Here is a 12367-nt window from a genome sequence, read left to right on the forward strand (position 1 = left end):
AGGAGTGTGCTGTGGCAGCCAGTATCTCTATTTGAAGGTTACTGATAAATCTGTAATCATTAGGAAATTGTCCTGGTTATTGATGATGTAAAGAAGGCAGTGATCCCAAGCCTAGTTTTGTTATTGCTTATTTCCACCATTAAAATGGGTTTTAAAATCCTTTTACACCTTGTCACCTGCTTCTCTCCGTGGAAGCTAAATCCTTGACTCCTTTCTGATAAGATTAATGTTGGTCTTGTGAGCACAAATGTGGTTCAAGATACAGTAGACCCCCGCCTATTCGCGGTTCAGTATTCGCAAATTCACATATTCGCGGGATTTTATATAGAACATATCTCCTATACATTCGCGGAAATCTCAGCGATTCGCGGTCATTTGCGGCGAACATATCGAACGTTTACGCACTGCTACATTCTCGGAGCCGAATGCTCGCTCGCTATTGGCTGAAGTTTGAATGGCGGGCTGCTGCTCATTGGCTGATACGAATGAGCGCATTGTACAGTACAGTCTCGCGGTTCCTGTAGTTCAGACTTGTTCACGTGTTGTGCGTTCTTGGTATTTTTGAATAATTTTTACGCCCTACAATGGCTCCTAAACGCTCTGCATCTTCTAAGGCTCCTGCCAAGGAACCTAAGCGCCAGAAGAAGGTAATGACGCTGCAGGAGAAGGTAGGACTTCTCGATATGCTAAAGGAAGGGAAGAGTTTTGCGGCAGTGGCTTGTCATTACGGCATCAACGAGAGTACCGTGCGCTACATAAAGAGCAGTTTTATGGGGGGGGGTTACAAGTATTCGCGATTTTGGCTTATTCGCGGCCATGTTCGGTCCCTAACCCCCGCGAATACTGAGGGCTTACTGTAGAAATAACTGATATGAACTTTGCCTGAATTTCTCCACTAGGAGTCCTAGTATGTGACTGAAAGCAAAAACATTGAAACTGGTCATGCCCATATCTGCTAGGGCACACATGGTTTCTTTGAGACGTACAATTTCATGATCAGATAAACCTAAAGACACAACAAACCCTTATTTGCTAGGTGCACATGAAAAATAATGGATTAAAGGTGCTGAATAACTCAGTTATGGGGCTACCTTTTCTATCCAGTTTCTTAAAATCCTGTAAAGTCTTTAAAATCTTACCCGGTGCCTTTCTCTCCCTCTACATCTCCTTTCTATGTCCTATAACTCACAGCAGAATGGAGAGCACTACCCATGTCTGGATGACCTGGAGGGTCTGGTGGCAATTGGCCGTGATCTTCCTGTGCGGATGGAGGAGCTGCGGCAACTCGAGCTGCAGGTGGCCAGCGCACACTCCTGGAGGGAAAAAGCCAGCAAGACCTTCCTGAAGAAGAACAGTCAGCACAGCCTGCTGGAGGTAAAGGCGTTAGGGTGCAGCGATGGAAGGACAGGAAATGTTGAAGTCTCTCAATGAGGAAATCCACATGATTACCGCTCTAGAAGCAAAGATTCGTTTTTTTTCCAGTTTCTTATGGACTTGGTTAAGCATCTGGATTGTTTTTGAGGAGCTGTGAAAGGTGCATAAGGGTCTGTCTCTGTGTCGCACACCTGTGTGTAGGTGTTGTGTCCGTGTGTGGAGAAGAGGAAGAAGAGGGAGGAAGACACTCCGAGCTCGGAAGCAGACTCTGATGTTGATGTTTTGGGGCTCACTGCTCAGGACCTCAGAGACCCAGGAGCCATTGTGAGTTACAGCACACTGCATGCACCTAAGCCCAATTTAAACTGTATTAAAATCTCACGGTGAGGTCTGGGGGAGGGGAATGAGGTGTCTCGTTAGTAATAACTCATTTGAATAACGTTTGAAAGGCTGTGAATTGTTGTCAGATGCAAGGTTTTTCCCTCAAAGGCCCATGTTTGCATCCCTTAAAACTTAAATAAAAAATGTAAATTGACGGAGTGTAGATTGCTTTGTTTATAGCCCCTTCAGTCAGTCTGTGAATCCCCATCCTGTATTTTTGATCTACTTTGTTTTGCCTTAAAGTGCATATCACAGGTAAATTCAGGAGCAAGATCAATGTAATTCTCCTATTTTATATTAAACTTTGGTCAAATATCTGTCACATTTTTGTGCAATTTTGTTTGTTTTTTTTTACCTTGCGCAATACCAGAAAAATTCAGTTGAAATCAAGCCATTTGAGGTGAATTGGTCCGCCTCTGAAAAAACTTGGCATTTGGATTTCCTGGCAAACATTGATTTTTGTGCCGTCGCGTGCGGGACGCCTCCTTCTGAATCCTACGTCAGTGCTGGTTTATTTATGAGAAAACGACCTGGTGGTTTTCTGCAAATTTCTTCAACGTTATCACGTAATTATTAAAATGGTTAACAGATGTATCGTCGGAGGGTGTAGCAACACCAATCTTGATGGGATTAGTACTCATCGTTTCCCAAAAGACCGGACAATGAGAGAGAAATGGGAGCGCTTGGTCTACACAGGCTGTGCACTGAAACCGTGCAAAGCTCGCGCAGCCTGCTGGCGCTTCCGCAGGTGACGTCACGAATCTGGCTCCAGACTCCCTTGGGATTTTTCCAGACACGTTTTGTTTTTTTTTTTTTCTGCTGTAGACAGATGGCCTTGTGCAAAATTACCTTTCTGGATGAGTGTGTAAAGGACATACTTTCATATTTAAAAAAAAAAAACGAAATTGGTCCAGAATATGCACTTTAACCTCCTAGGGCTTAGCGGTCACATGCGTGGACAGCACTTTATGGAAATTCGGAACAAGAATCCACATATGTGGACATACTTTTTCTCTAAAAGTACATCTTATCAAAAGATGATGCTTAGTTTTTATTCTAATCAGGTTCTAATAAGCCCAAATAGCAAAGAGAAATAAAAAAATGCATGTAAAAAAACAGCTTGGGCCTTAGGAGGTTAAAAGAAAAATTCTGGGATATTTATTTATTAATGAATGAATGGGGCCCCGTTTTCCATCTCTTTGTGCCTAAGTATTTACTAGGTACAAAAACAAATGAAATTGAGTTAGAATGCTATACCAGGCAACCACAAAATGGCTATACAGCATTATCCTATCGGGCAAACATCCACAGCAAACTAAGCCACTTGTTTTTGCTTCTCACAGGCTCATAATTAATTAGCAGGGTCTGATGGGGATGGGTCATGATTTTCGAATATTCAAATAAGACACGGGTTAAAAAATTCCAGAATTTTTTTTTCCTTTTAACAAGCTCCCCAGTGAAAACAGTACAGAGATGTATATGGAGACTCGCTGTCATAACACACTTTTTTCCACCTTTTCTAAGCATATTTACAGTTTGTGATTATAGTTTCAGACACTAGCCCACCCCGGAGTCAGAAATGGTAGGTTTTTTTTGTCCTGGGAATGAAGGAGGGGCAACGCAGACACTGCCAGTGTGGGCGGACACTGGGGGGGTGTTCAGATTATGATGGCTAGCTACACCTATAAAACAAAAGGTCTCCAAATAAGCCTATCAATTAAATGTGTTGTCAAGACAGATTTATTCATTGCGTAGGCCTACCTTAATACCTCTCGTGTGTTGCAGTAATGATTATTATAATTACTGTACATTGTAACTTGTTCAGGTAATGGCATTCAAGGAGGGAGAGCAGCATGAGAAAGAGGCTCTGCTGCGTATGCGACAGCTGAACCTGGCCAAGCCCGGCCTGGAGAACATGCCCAAGGAGGTACAGACTACGGACATCAAACAAGAGCAGAGGTGGAGTGAATCAATGGACACGGACACGCCTCTGTCCTCAGAAAGTGGCTCACAGCAGAACGGTGAATCCACCCACTCCCACACGGTCAGCCAGTCTGTGTGCGTGTGTGGTGGCCAGCCCCATGCTCTGCTCCACCGCTGCCATCTGTGCAGAGACTGGTTCCACGGAGGCTGTGTGCCCTTCCCTTCTGTGTTGGGCCTTACTGATGTGCCACTTGTAAACCCACTCTGTTGGTGGGACTGGGACACACGCTTCCTGTGCCCACGGTGCCAGAGAACACGGCGTCCACGGCTAGAAACCATTTTAGCATTGTTAGTGGCGTTACAGAAGCTGCCTGTGCGACTGCCAGAGGGCGAGGCCCTGCAGTGTCTCACAGAGAGGGCTATTAACTGGCAGGGCCGAGCCAAACAAGCCCTGGATTCCCCTGAGCTGCAGGGGGCACTGCAGAGGCTTCAGGAACTGAAAGAAAAACCGAGCAGGGAGGAGGAGGAACAGGAGGGTAAAAAGAAAGGGAATTCAGAGGACGTGATTGTACTGTCGGACTCCGAGGAGCCGGACAGTGGCGTGATCGATCTGACTGAAGAGGGTGACGCGGTGAAAAGAGAGAGAGCTGCTAATGGAATACAGGTGCGGAATATCAAGCTTTGCATAAAAACATGGACACTACCCATTTTGTCAGATAAATATACCAGTAAGTGCTGCCACGTGTGGAAGTTTAATATGTTTGGGGGCGGCCTTGATTTTAAATCAAACAGCTTGTCTGGTCAGAGAACACCATTCCAGCAAAGAACTTCCATATACATGTAGGTACATAAATAGTATTGTGAATAAATCTTTATATTGCCTACATGGTAACTCTTGTGAAAATTGTTCCACAGTCTGGCTGCGAAAATGGCATCAAGAAGCCAGACACCGAAAATGTAACAGGTTAGTACTGTAAATTATTTGCTATTTAAATTCTCCGAACATTTGCAGCTCAGCATTGTTCAAACTTCTTAAAGGGTAACGCCGTTTTTCCACAAAACCAGGTGTGTAATAGGAGAAAAACATGTACGTAATCAATTCTGTTAATTATTTCCATTATATATCGAACATGAAAAAATATTTTTAACTTTGAAATCATGAATTGACACAGAGGAGTTGAAGTTGGAGGAGGCAGCCATTTTGAGATTGTGGGCAACTATAAACCAATCAGAATCTTTCGTTAATGCGCCTCCCTCTGATCTGTGACGTCACTGGGCCCATGAAAACAGTGTTTACAAACGGATCACTGTGATGACAGTAAGGAGTCCCGGCGGGTGGCTTGTATTCGATTCGTTTATATCCCGACCTTGTCAGCTGTCAGATTTATGTTCATGGACCCGGTAAGCTGGTAAATAATATTTATTTATTTTTTTTCTTTACCAAATTCTAACAGAAAACGAGAGCGGCCGAAAGGGAAAACCGAGCCGAGCCGCTTCGCGCATGCGCAGTAGGCTTGGTAGGACAAATCCAAATCGGAGTCATTCAGGATTCAGCCATGTTTTTGCTCCGTGTTTTTACTCGACCAAAGTTATACAGTATTATGAGCTTTAAGTTGCATAAATAAAACCATTTGGTGAAACTTTGAAGAAGCGATTGTACTGGTTTTTTACCTTATTACCATGAAGCACTGAAGAGTTCTTTTCAGTGGTGGGCCGCATGACGTCACGCAGTAGATCAATATGGCGGAACGCGTCTTCGCTGAGCTCAGCGCAAGCCCATATTATTAAAAGATACTGTTATGCGGTCTGTTCTTTCTCTATAAATTCCATGATCGATTACTTTATATATTTATCTATCTATTTGTGGTGATTTTGTACAAAAGTTGCCTTATCCTTTAACCCTACATTTATTCCTATAAGGGGTGGAGTCTCTGGTGCCATTGATTCCATATCTTAAAGGGCCAGTCATCAAATTGGCCCCTTCAACTCGAGCTCAGTTAGAGGAGCTGCAGCTAGAAGGTGACCTGCTGGAGGTTACTCTCGATCAGACGCACACCATCTACCGACTTCTGCAAGCAGCATCTCTGCCACCATGCCAGACTCTACACACACTTGTGCAGGTGAGAGAATAGGCAGCATGAACAGGTGACTTTTTAAATATATATTCAGAATTGGAGTTTAAACTGGGTTTTAAATTGCAATTTAACTGGAAACGGACTGTATAAGATCTGCAGAAATTAAGGGTCCAGTAGATTTAGGCCCAATCCCAATTCTAATTTCTACCCCTACCCCTCCGCCTTCCCCTCCGCCTTCCCCTTGGCCCTTCCCCTTGAAACTGAGCTACAAGGGATAGGGTTTGAAATTCAACCCTTACGTATTGGGATAGCCCTTCAACGATCGCATACGTCATCGCGTACCTCCGTCAGCGTTTACGTTAGCAAAACGCGACCAAATGCGTCATTGGCTGCGACCAGCCGCTACAGTCAGAGCCAGAACCAGAAATCTCTGCTGGCAGGGTGTGATTTGTTAACTAACACCACTGAATGGGATATCTTTGGCGCTTCGTGCACCACATCCGACAGAATGAGGTGTCAGAACACTCATGTAAACAATAAAAGCGAGAATAACGGAACAAAACGTACGCAGTCAAGCAACCGAAAACAATACTCACTCCCAAAGCTTTTTAGCAGCAGCTTGGATTTCAGAAATCGCTGCTCATTCTCAGCTCGAAAGCGAATCAAGCGGCGTGTTTCCTCTGGATAACAACTTAAAACACGTAAATAATGGAGAAAATACATTTATGACAATCTTTCGCCGCGGGAACCGCCATCTTTCTGAAATCCGCATGAAATCTCGCTGAAATCCGCATGGCATTGTGGGAAATCACTCAAACCCCTTCGTTCGGAGTCAGCTCCAGGAAAATCTCCGTTTGGAGGGGTACAGAAGCCCTCCCCCTTCCCCTACCCCTCCGCGTTAACTGGGATTGGGATACCCCTACCCCTTCACGTGAACGCGCAAAATGGAGGGGAAGGGCTAAGGGGTTGGTCCAAGGGGTGAAATGGGATTTGGCCTTAGACTAAGTGTGGATTTCTTTTGTTTGCTGCCACGGTAAACTAACCCCCCCACCCCCACCCCTCCCGTCTGTCTCAGATTGAGTTGCAGGAACAGAAGCGCTCAGGTCGTGGCAGCAGGACGAAGGACTCCAAGAGGAAGAGGAAAAGTCAGAAATCTGAAGGAGGAGCAAAGTCTACAGAGGCCTCAGAATCCAAGAAGACACGACCTGTTAATCTCACACCTGTACAGCAACTTGAAGAGGCACGGCTCTTTTAAATAGTTTTCAGTTTCTAATAATATTGTGTATGCAGATAGAAATTGTTCCTATTTGAATGCTTATGATGGATGAGAACAGGGTTCCCGCGGGGTCTGAAAAAGCCTTAAAAGCATTGAATTTAAGAATTTGGAAATAATACCTTAAAAAGCCTTGAATTTTAATGTGTAGGTCTTAAAATCTGTGCACAGTATGTAACTTCTCCATATAGAATTTCTCATTATTTTTTAATATCTTAACTGCCATTATTTTGGTAAATGATGTACTGGCAGCGTAAATAAGTGGCGGAACTGGAGCTGTGGGCGGAACCATGCTATCGCACGCACACCCCGAGGGCAAAATTCTTCGAACACACATCCCTGAACTTGTTTGGCGTGCGGTAAAAGGAAAGTCTGGAGAACTAAGTCCAAAAGTATAAACGAAAAGTCTATAGCCTACATATAGGCCTATCTATGGAAAAATGGGCAAATGTAAGTTTAACGAGGCATGGAGGCATCATATTTCATTTCGTGAGTGGGTAAAACCTGTTGATGGCAATGTATTCGAGGTGTTTTGCTGTGTGTGTAAAAGGGCGTTTAAACTCGGCACAATGGGTGTGAAGGCGCTAGAATCGCACGCGAAATCATCAAAACACACAGTATGTATGAAAGAGAAACAGCGAACGCCTTCCATCGCCAGTGTTTTTCGGCCAGCCGAAGCGGCAGTCAACTTATGAAATGTGTCGTTAATAAAACGTGGTCTGCTGAACGTTACGTGATTTTGTATTGTGGTGGTGTACGGCGAGTACTCAGGACTGTGATGCAATAAGGTTACACTATTCATCATCCTTTGCACATTTTCACATTTGTTTGAGAAACAAGTAAACACAACTTTGAGATGTTTCTTTGCCGGTGAAATCGGCTGCGAAATTAGGTCTTGAATTTGTGTATAAATGGTCTTAAAAAGCCTTGAATTTCACTTGAAGAAACCTGTAGGAACCCTGTGAGAAGTATACTGTGACACGTTTTTTAAACCTTTTGGTCACATGGCCCTTTGCGTGATGTTTTTTTAAGCTACATTGCCTGACCAAAAAAAAAAAGTCGCCATTTGGATTTAAATACTGTATTTTCTGGACTATAAGCCACTACTTTTTTCCTAGGTTTTGAACCATGCGGCTTATACAAAGGTGCGGCTATTCTGTGGATTTTTCTTCCACCGCTAGGGGCGCTCTAACCGGAAGTAGAATCAAAAATAAGATAGACGAAAAATCAATGCAAAGAAGAATTAGCAGATCTTTAGCAGATAGAACACGCACGACAAATTACTAACTGGTAATTATTTTCAAATCCTCGCCCCTTCATCATGGAAACCACACGAAGAAGTTCGTATGATGCAAGTTTTAAGTTGAAGGCCATCGAGCTTGCTATCCAGGAAGGAAACCGCGCTGCTGCACGCAAGCTTGGTGTCAATTAATCTATGGTGAGACGTTGGAGATGATTAAAGTGACTTGTGGTTTCAAACACAGGAGAAATGAAGGTAAATAAATACCGGTTATTTTCTCTTGGTTCTGTTCCGTTTTAATCAGCAAAGTTGCTGCCGTGTTAAAAGGCACTGTTCGGAAAGAATCTGTTCAGGTGCATACATGTACATTTACAGTACAAAATCGTTCTGTACATGCAGTAAATATCTAATTTTTCAACATAGATATCTGCGGCTTATAGCCCGGTGCGGCTTGTATATCTTTTTTTTTTTTATTTTTTTTAAAAAATAGAGCGGATGCGGCTTATATACAGGTGCGCTCTATAGTCCAGAAAATACGGTAAGCAAATACGTAAGAGCCTTTGATTGGATATTAACTGCAGTGATGAATGTGTCTCAGCTAGCAAGAATTCTTTTCAACCTAACTGATGCAGTGAGTAGCTTTTCATTTCTTAAACCTGTTAGACAGATCCTGTGCTCATGGAGATATTACTGTGTTTCAGAAGGGCCAAATTATTGGCCTGCATCAAGCAACACAACTAAGGAGATTACTGAACTGACTGGAATTGGGTTAACTGTCAATGCATTATTAAAACTTGGAAGGATAGCGGTGAAAATGTCAACTTCATGGAAAAAATGTGGTTGGGGAAAAAGATCCTGACTGACCATGATCAGAGATCACTTAAATGCTTGAAGTCGAATCGTAAAAGATAATCGACAGTAGATCTCACGGCTATGTTTAATAGTGAAAAAGCGTTTCCACACTCATAATGTGATGAGAGCTGACAGGATTGAGACTAAACAGCTGTGTGGCCATAAGAAAACCACTCGTTGGTGGGACTAATCAGGAGAAAAGGCTTCAACTGGCTAGGGAGCATAAAGATTGGACTCTGGAGCAATGGAAAAGGGCATGTGGTCTGAAGAGTCCGGAGTGGTGGGTGTGTCAGGGTAAGAAAGGAAGCACATGAGGCAATGCATCGTGGCCACTCATACTCCCTCACCAGTCAAAGGGAACTCATCCCAAAGTGCGTAGAAACATATCTGTGAAGATACTCAGTCATCCAGGTACAAAGTAATCTGTGGTTGGTAGAAGAGAGCAACTGGACTTGCTTGAAAAGTCCTGAAGACGTTTCGCCTCTCGTCCGAAAGGCATCCTCAGTTCTGTCTGTCTAATAGGGAGTATCAAGTATTTATCCTCTCATGGATCATCATAGAATCCGAATCAGAATGCTGATGGCTGCATTGTAGGTGGCTGATAGATGTCATAGACCCCCACCTCTGTTCAGTGATGGTCGTTCCAGGTTGACAAAAATGAACGATCCTCTCTGGCTAAGATGTCTGCCAGTTTTCTGGAAGTCCTCTCATACTCCCGCACTAGTCGAAGGGATCTCATCCCAAAGTGCGTAGAAACATATCTGTGAAGATACTCGGTCATCCAGGTACATAGTAATCATACTCCCCTTTGACTGGTGCGGGAGTATGAGAGGACTTCCAGAAAACTGGCAGACATCTTGGCCAGAGAGGATCGTTCGTTTTTGTCAACCTGGAACGACCATCACTGAACAGAGGTGGGTGTCTATGACCTCGATCAGCCACCTACAATGCATCCATCAGCATTCTGATTCGGATTCTGTGATGATCCATGAGAGGATAAATACTTGATACTCCCTAGTAGACAGACAGAACTGAGGATGCATTTCGGACGAGAGGCGAAACGTCTTCAGGACTTTTCAAGCAAGTCCAGTTGCTCTCTTCTACCAACCACAGATTACTATGTACCTGGATGACTGAGTATCTTCAGATATCGTGGCCACTGTACGCAGCTCTGGAGGCAGCGTTATGATCTGGGGTTGCTTCAGTTGGTCAGGTTGAGGCTCAGCAACGTTATGGAGCAATAAAATGAAGTCAGCTGACGACCTGAATAACCAGGTTATCACATCACTGGCCTTTCTTCTTCCCTGATAGCACGGGCATAAAATTGGGGCTCAGGTTGTGAAAGTGTGGTTCAGGAAGCATGAGGAATCATTTTACACATGAATTGGCCACCACAGAGTCCTGACCTTAACCCCATTTGAGAATCTTTGGGATGTGCTGGAGATGATTTTGTGCGGTAGTTCGGCTCTCCCATCCTCAACACAAGCTCTCTGTGCAAAATAAATTAATACAACTCTGGACTGAAATGTGACATTTTGCATAAGTGTATTGAAGCAGTTTGGCGAATGCATGCTGTAATCAAAGCTGAAGGTGATCCAACCAAATATTAATGGGCTATTTTTTTGGGGGGGCAGGGCAGTGTATATTATACACATCAGGCAAAAAAAAAGTAATTTACAGCCAGGACATTTTTAGTCTCCATTATGCTGTACCCTGTGAAGTGAGCACTTACACCGAGTCTAGTGATATTTTGATCAGTGGTGCTGGAGGGGGTTCAGATAAAAGGGAAAAATTTACAGTTTATTTAACAATGTTAGTGTTGTTTTTATATATTTAAAAAAAAAATGTAAGGAAGCAGCATGTTCCCTGTGGCATTTTCAAATTCTGTGCTCGTTAATATTCTCTTTCTCTTTTCAGGTCTTGTGATGCGTTGTATTGGGAACATGTGAAGGAGAAAGTGACCCACGGTTCTAACATTACTCTGGGCCAAAAAACACCCACCCAGGCAGGAGAAGAGATTTCCTGGAGGTTCGACTTAAGCTCACACACTGCTCCTTTCTTTTTCTTATTTGCACACGTTTGCTCCCTCTTGTTGGCGCGCCGGTTGTCGAGCGCTGCACTCCCTCCTTTTTCCTGGATGGCGTCAGCATCATGTCTGTCCTCTTTCACTCCAACTTCTTGCCCTCCATTGTCGTGTGCCAGCGTGTTCACAGCGACTCCGCTCACATTTCTGCCTGCTGCTTTACACTGGCCATTACTGAGAACTCACACTTGAGCCCTGCGGTCTGTCTGTACCCTTTTAAAACGTACCACACAGTGCTGATGTCCCCAAATGTCAACTTGTGCTCCTATGTAATGTGACGGTTCTCTCTCTCACGTACACACAGTGGTTCGGTAGCACTGGACATAGGAACAGGAACGTGGCCCAGATGCTGTGAAAATGACTTGTATTTTTTATGTACCAAGTCTCGTGTTTTGTTGAGGCTGTTGAAAAACTCTCCGTTCAAATGAACTAGTAAAAAAACAACAAAAAAAATTGGGGAAGTGAAGGGGTGGGGGAAAAAGGCATTTGAGTTTTGGTGCTACTTTCCCAAAATAGGTCACTGTATATTTACCCCTCTTCTGTCTACTGACTTGATTTGAAACCGCTTACTTTTCCGCTTTTTTAAAAAAAAACAAACAAAAAAAAATTATTTTTTCCCCCCTCTCTCTCTCTTTTCTTTCTCTTGCACTCAAGTCCAAGGAACTGTACAAACACCTCACTGTAAGCTCCCCCTTTCTTTTTGTTTTGTTCTGGATTCTAATAAATACGTTATTGTTATTATTGGTATTGCAGACAAGTGAGTTTGTGTATAAACATTTTCATTTCAATGTTGCCTTTGTTTCTTTTCACTTTTGTTAGAGAATAAAAGTTTAGAATTGTTTTAGGAAGCTGTGGATGTGTGATTTTCTCTCAAGTCATTAAATAACTATAAAAGGATAAGTATGTCTAATAAAGTGATCAGTGGCAAATTGCTGAGGAATGAAGGGGTGGGATATAGTGTTGTAGGGAAATAATCAACTTCATGATGGGAACAGTAAGTTTACCTCGTTGGACTGCAATGCAGCGTGACCGCCTGTCCTGCTTTAGGTTAATCGGTACAGCCGTTTGAGCATTCTTCGCATATTAGGATGGTGTCCTGGTCATTCATTGACAACAGGGATGTGATCTATTCCATTTGCCTGGTGTGTTACTCCAAAGCAGAGACG

The 12367-nt window shown here is 43.4% G+C and overlaps 1 protein-coding gene across 8 annotated transcripts in view; it reads left to right on the forward strand.

Annotated features, from left to right (window-relative positions):
* Positions 1 to 12049, forward strand: part of kdm5c (lysine demethylase 5C) — a 44570-nt gene extending 32521 nt beyond the window's left edge. For 6 of the 8 annotated variants that reach the window (XM_060931448.1, XM_060931450.1, XM_060931449.1 and 3 more), the window contains 7 exons: positions 1192 to 1374; positions 1576 to 1698; positions 3581 to 4342; positions 4594 to 4642; positions 5599 to 5798; positions 6829 to 6993; positions 11036 to 12049. In XM_060931448.1, the coding sequence (XP_060787431.1) occupies positions 1192 to 1374; positions 1576 to 1698; positions 3581 to 4342; positions 4594 to 4642; positions 5599 to 5798; positions 6829 to 6993; positions 11036 to 11044 (1491 nt within the window). In that variant the 3' untranslated portion in view covers positions 11045 to 12049. The remainder of the gene's footprint in view (positions 1 to 1191; positions 1375 to 1575; positions 1699 to 3580; positions 4343 to 4593; positions 4643 to 5598; positions 5799 to 6828; positions 6994 to 11035) is intronic. The other 2 variants (XM_060931446.1, XM_060931452.1) reach the window with 1 other exon arrangement.
* The last annotated feature ends 318 nt before the right edge of the window (positions 12050 to 12367 follow it).

The sequence above is a fragment of the Neoarius graeffei genome, chromosome 10 (genome assembly GCF_027579695.1).
Source record: "Neoarius graeffei isolate fNeoGra1 chromosome 10, fNeoGra1.pri, whole genome shotgun sequence".
NCBI classification, from domain to species: Eukaryota; Metazoa; Chordata; class Actinopteri; order Siluriformes; family Ariidae; genus Neoarius; species Neoarius graeffei.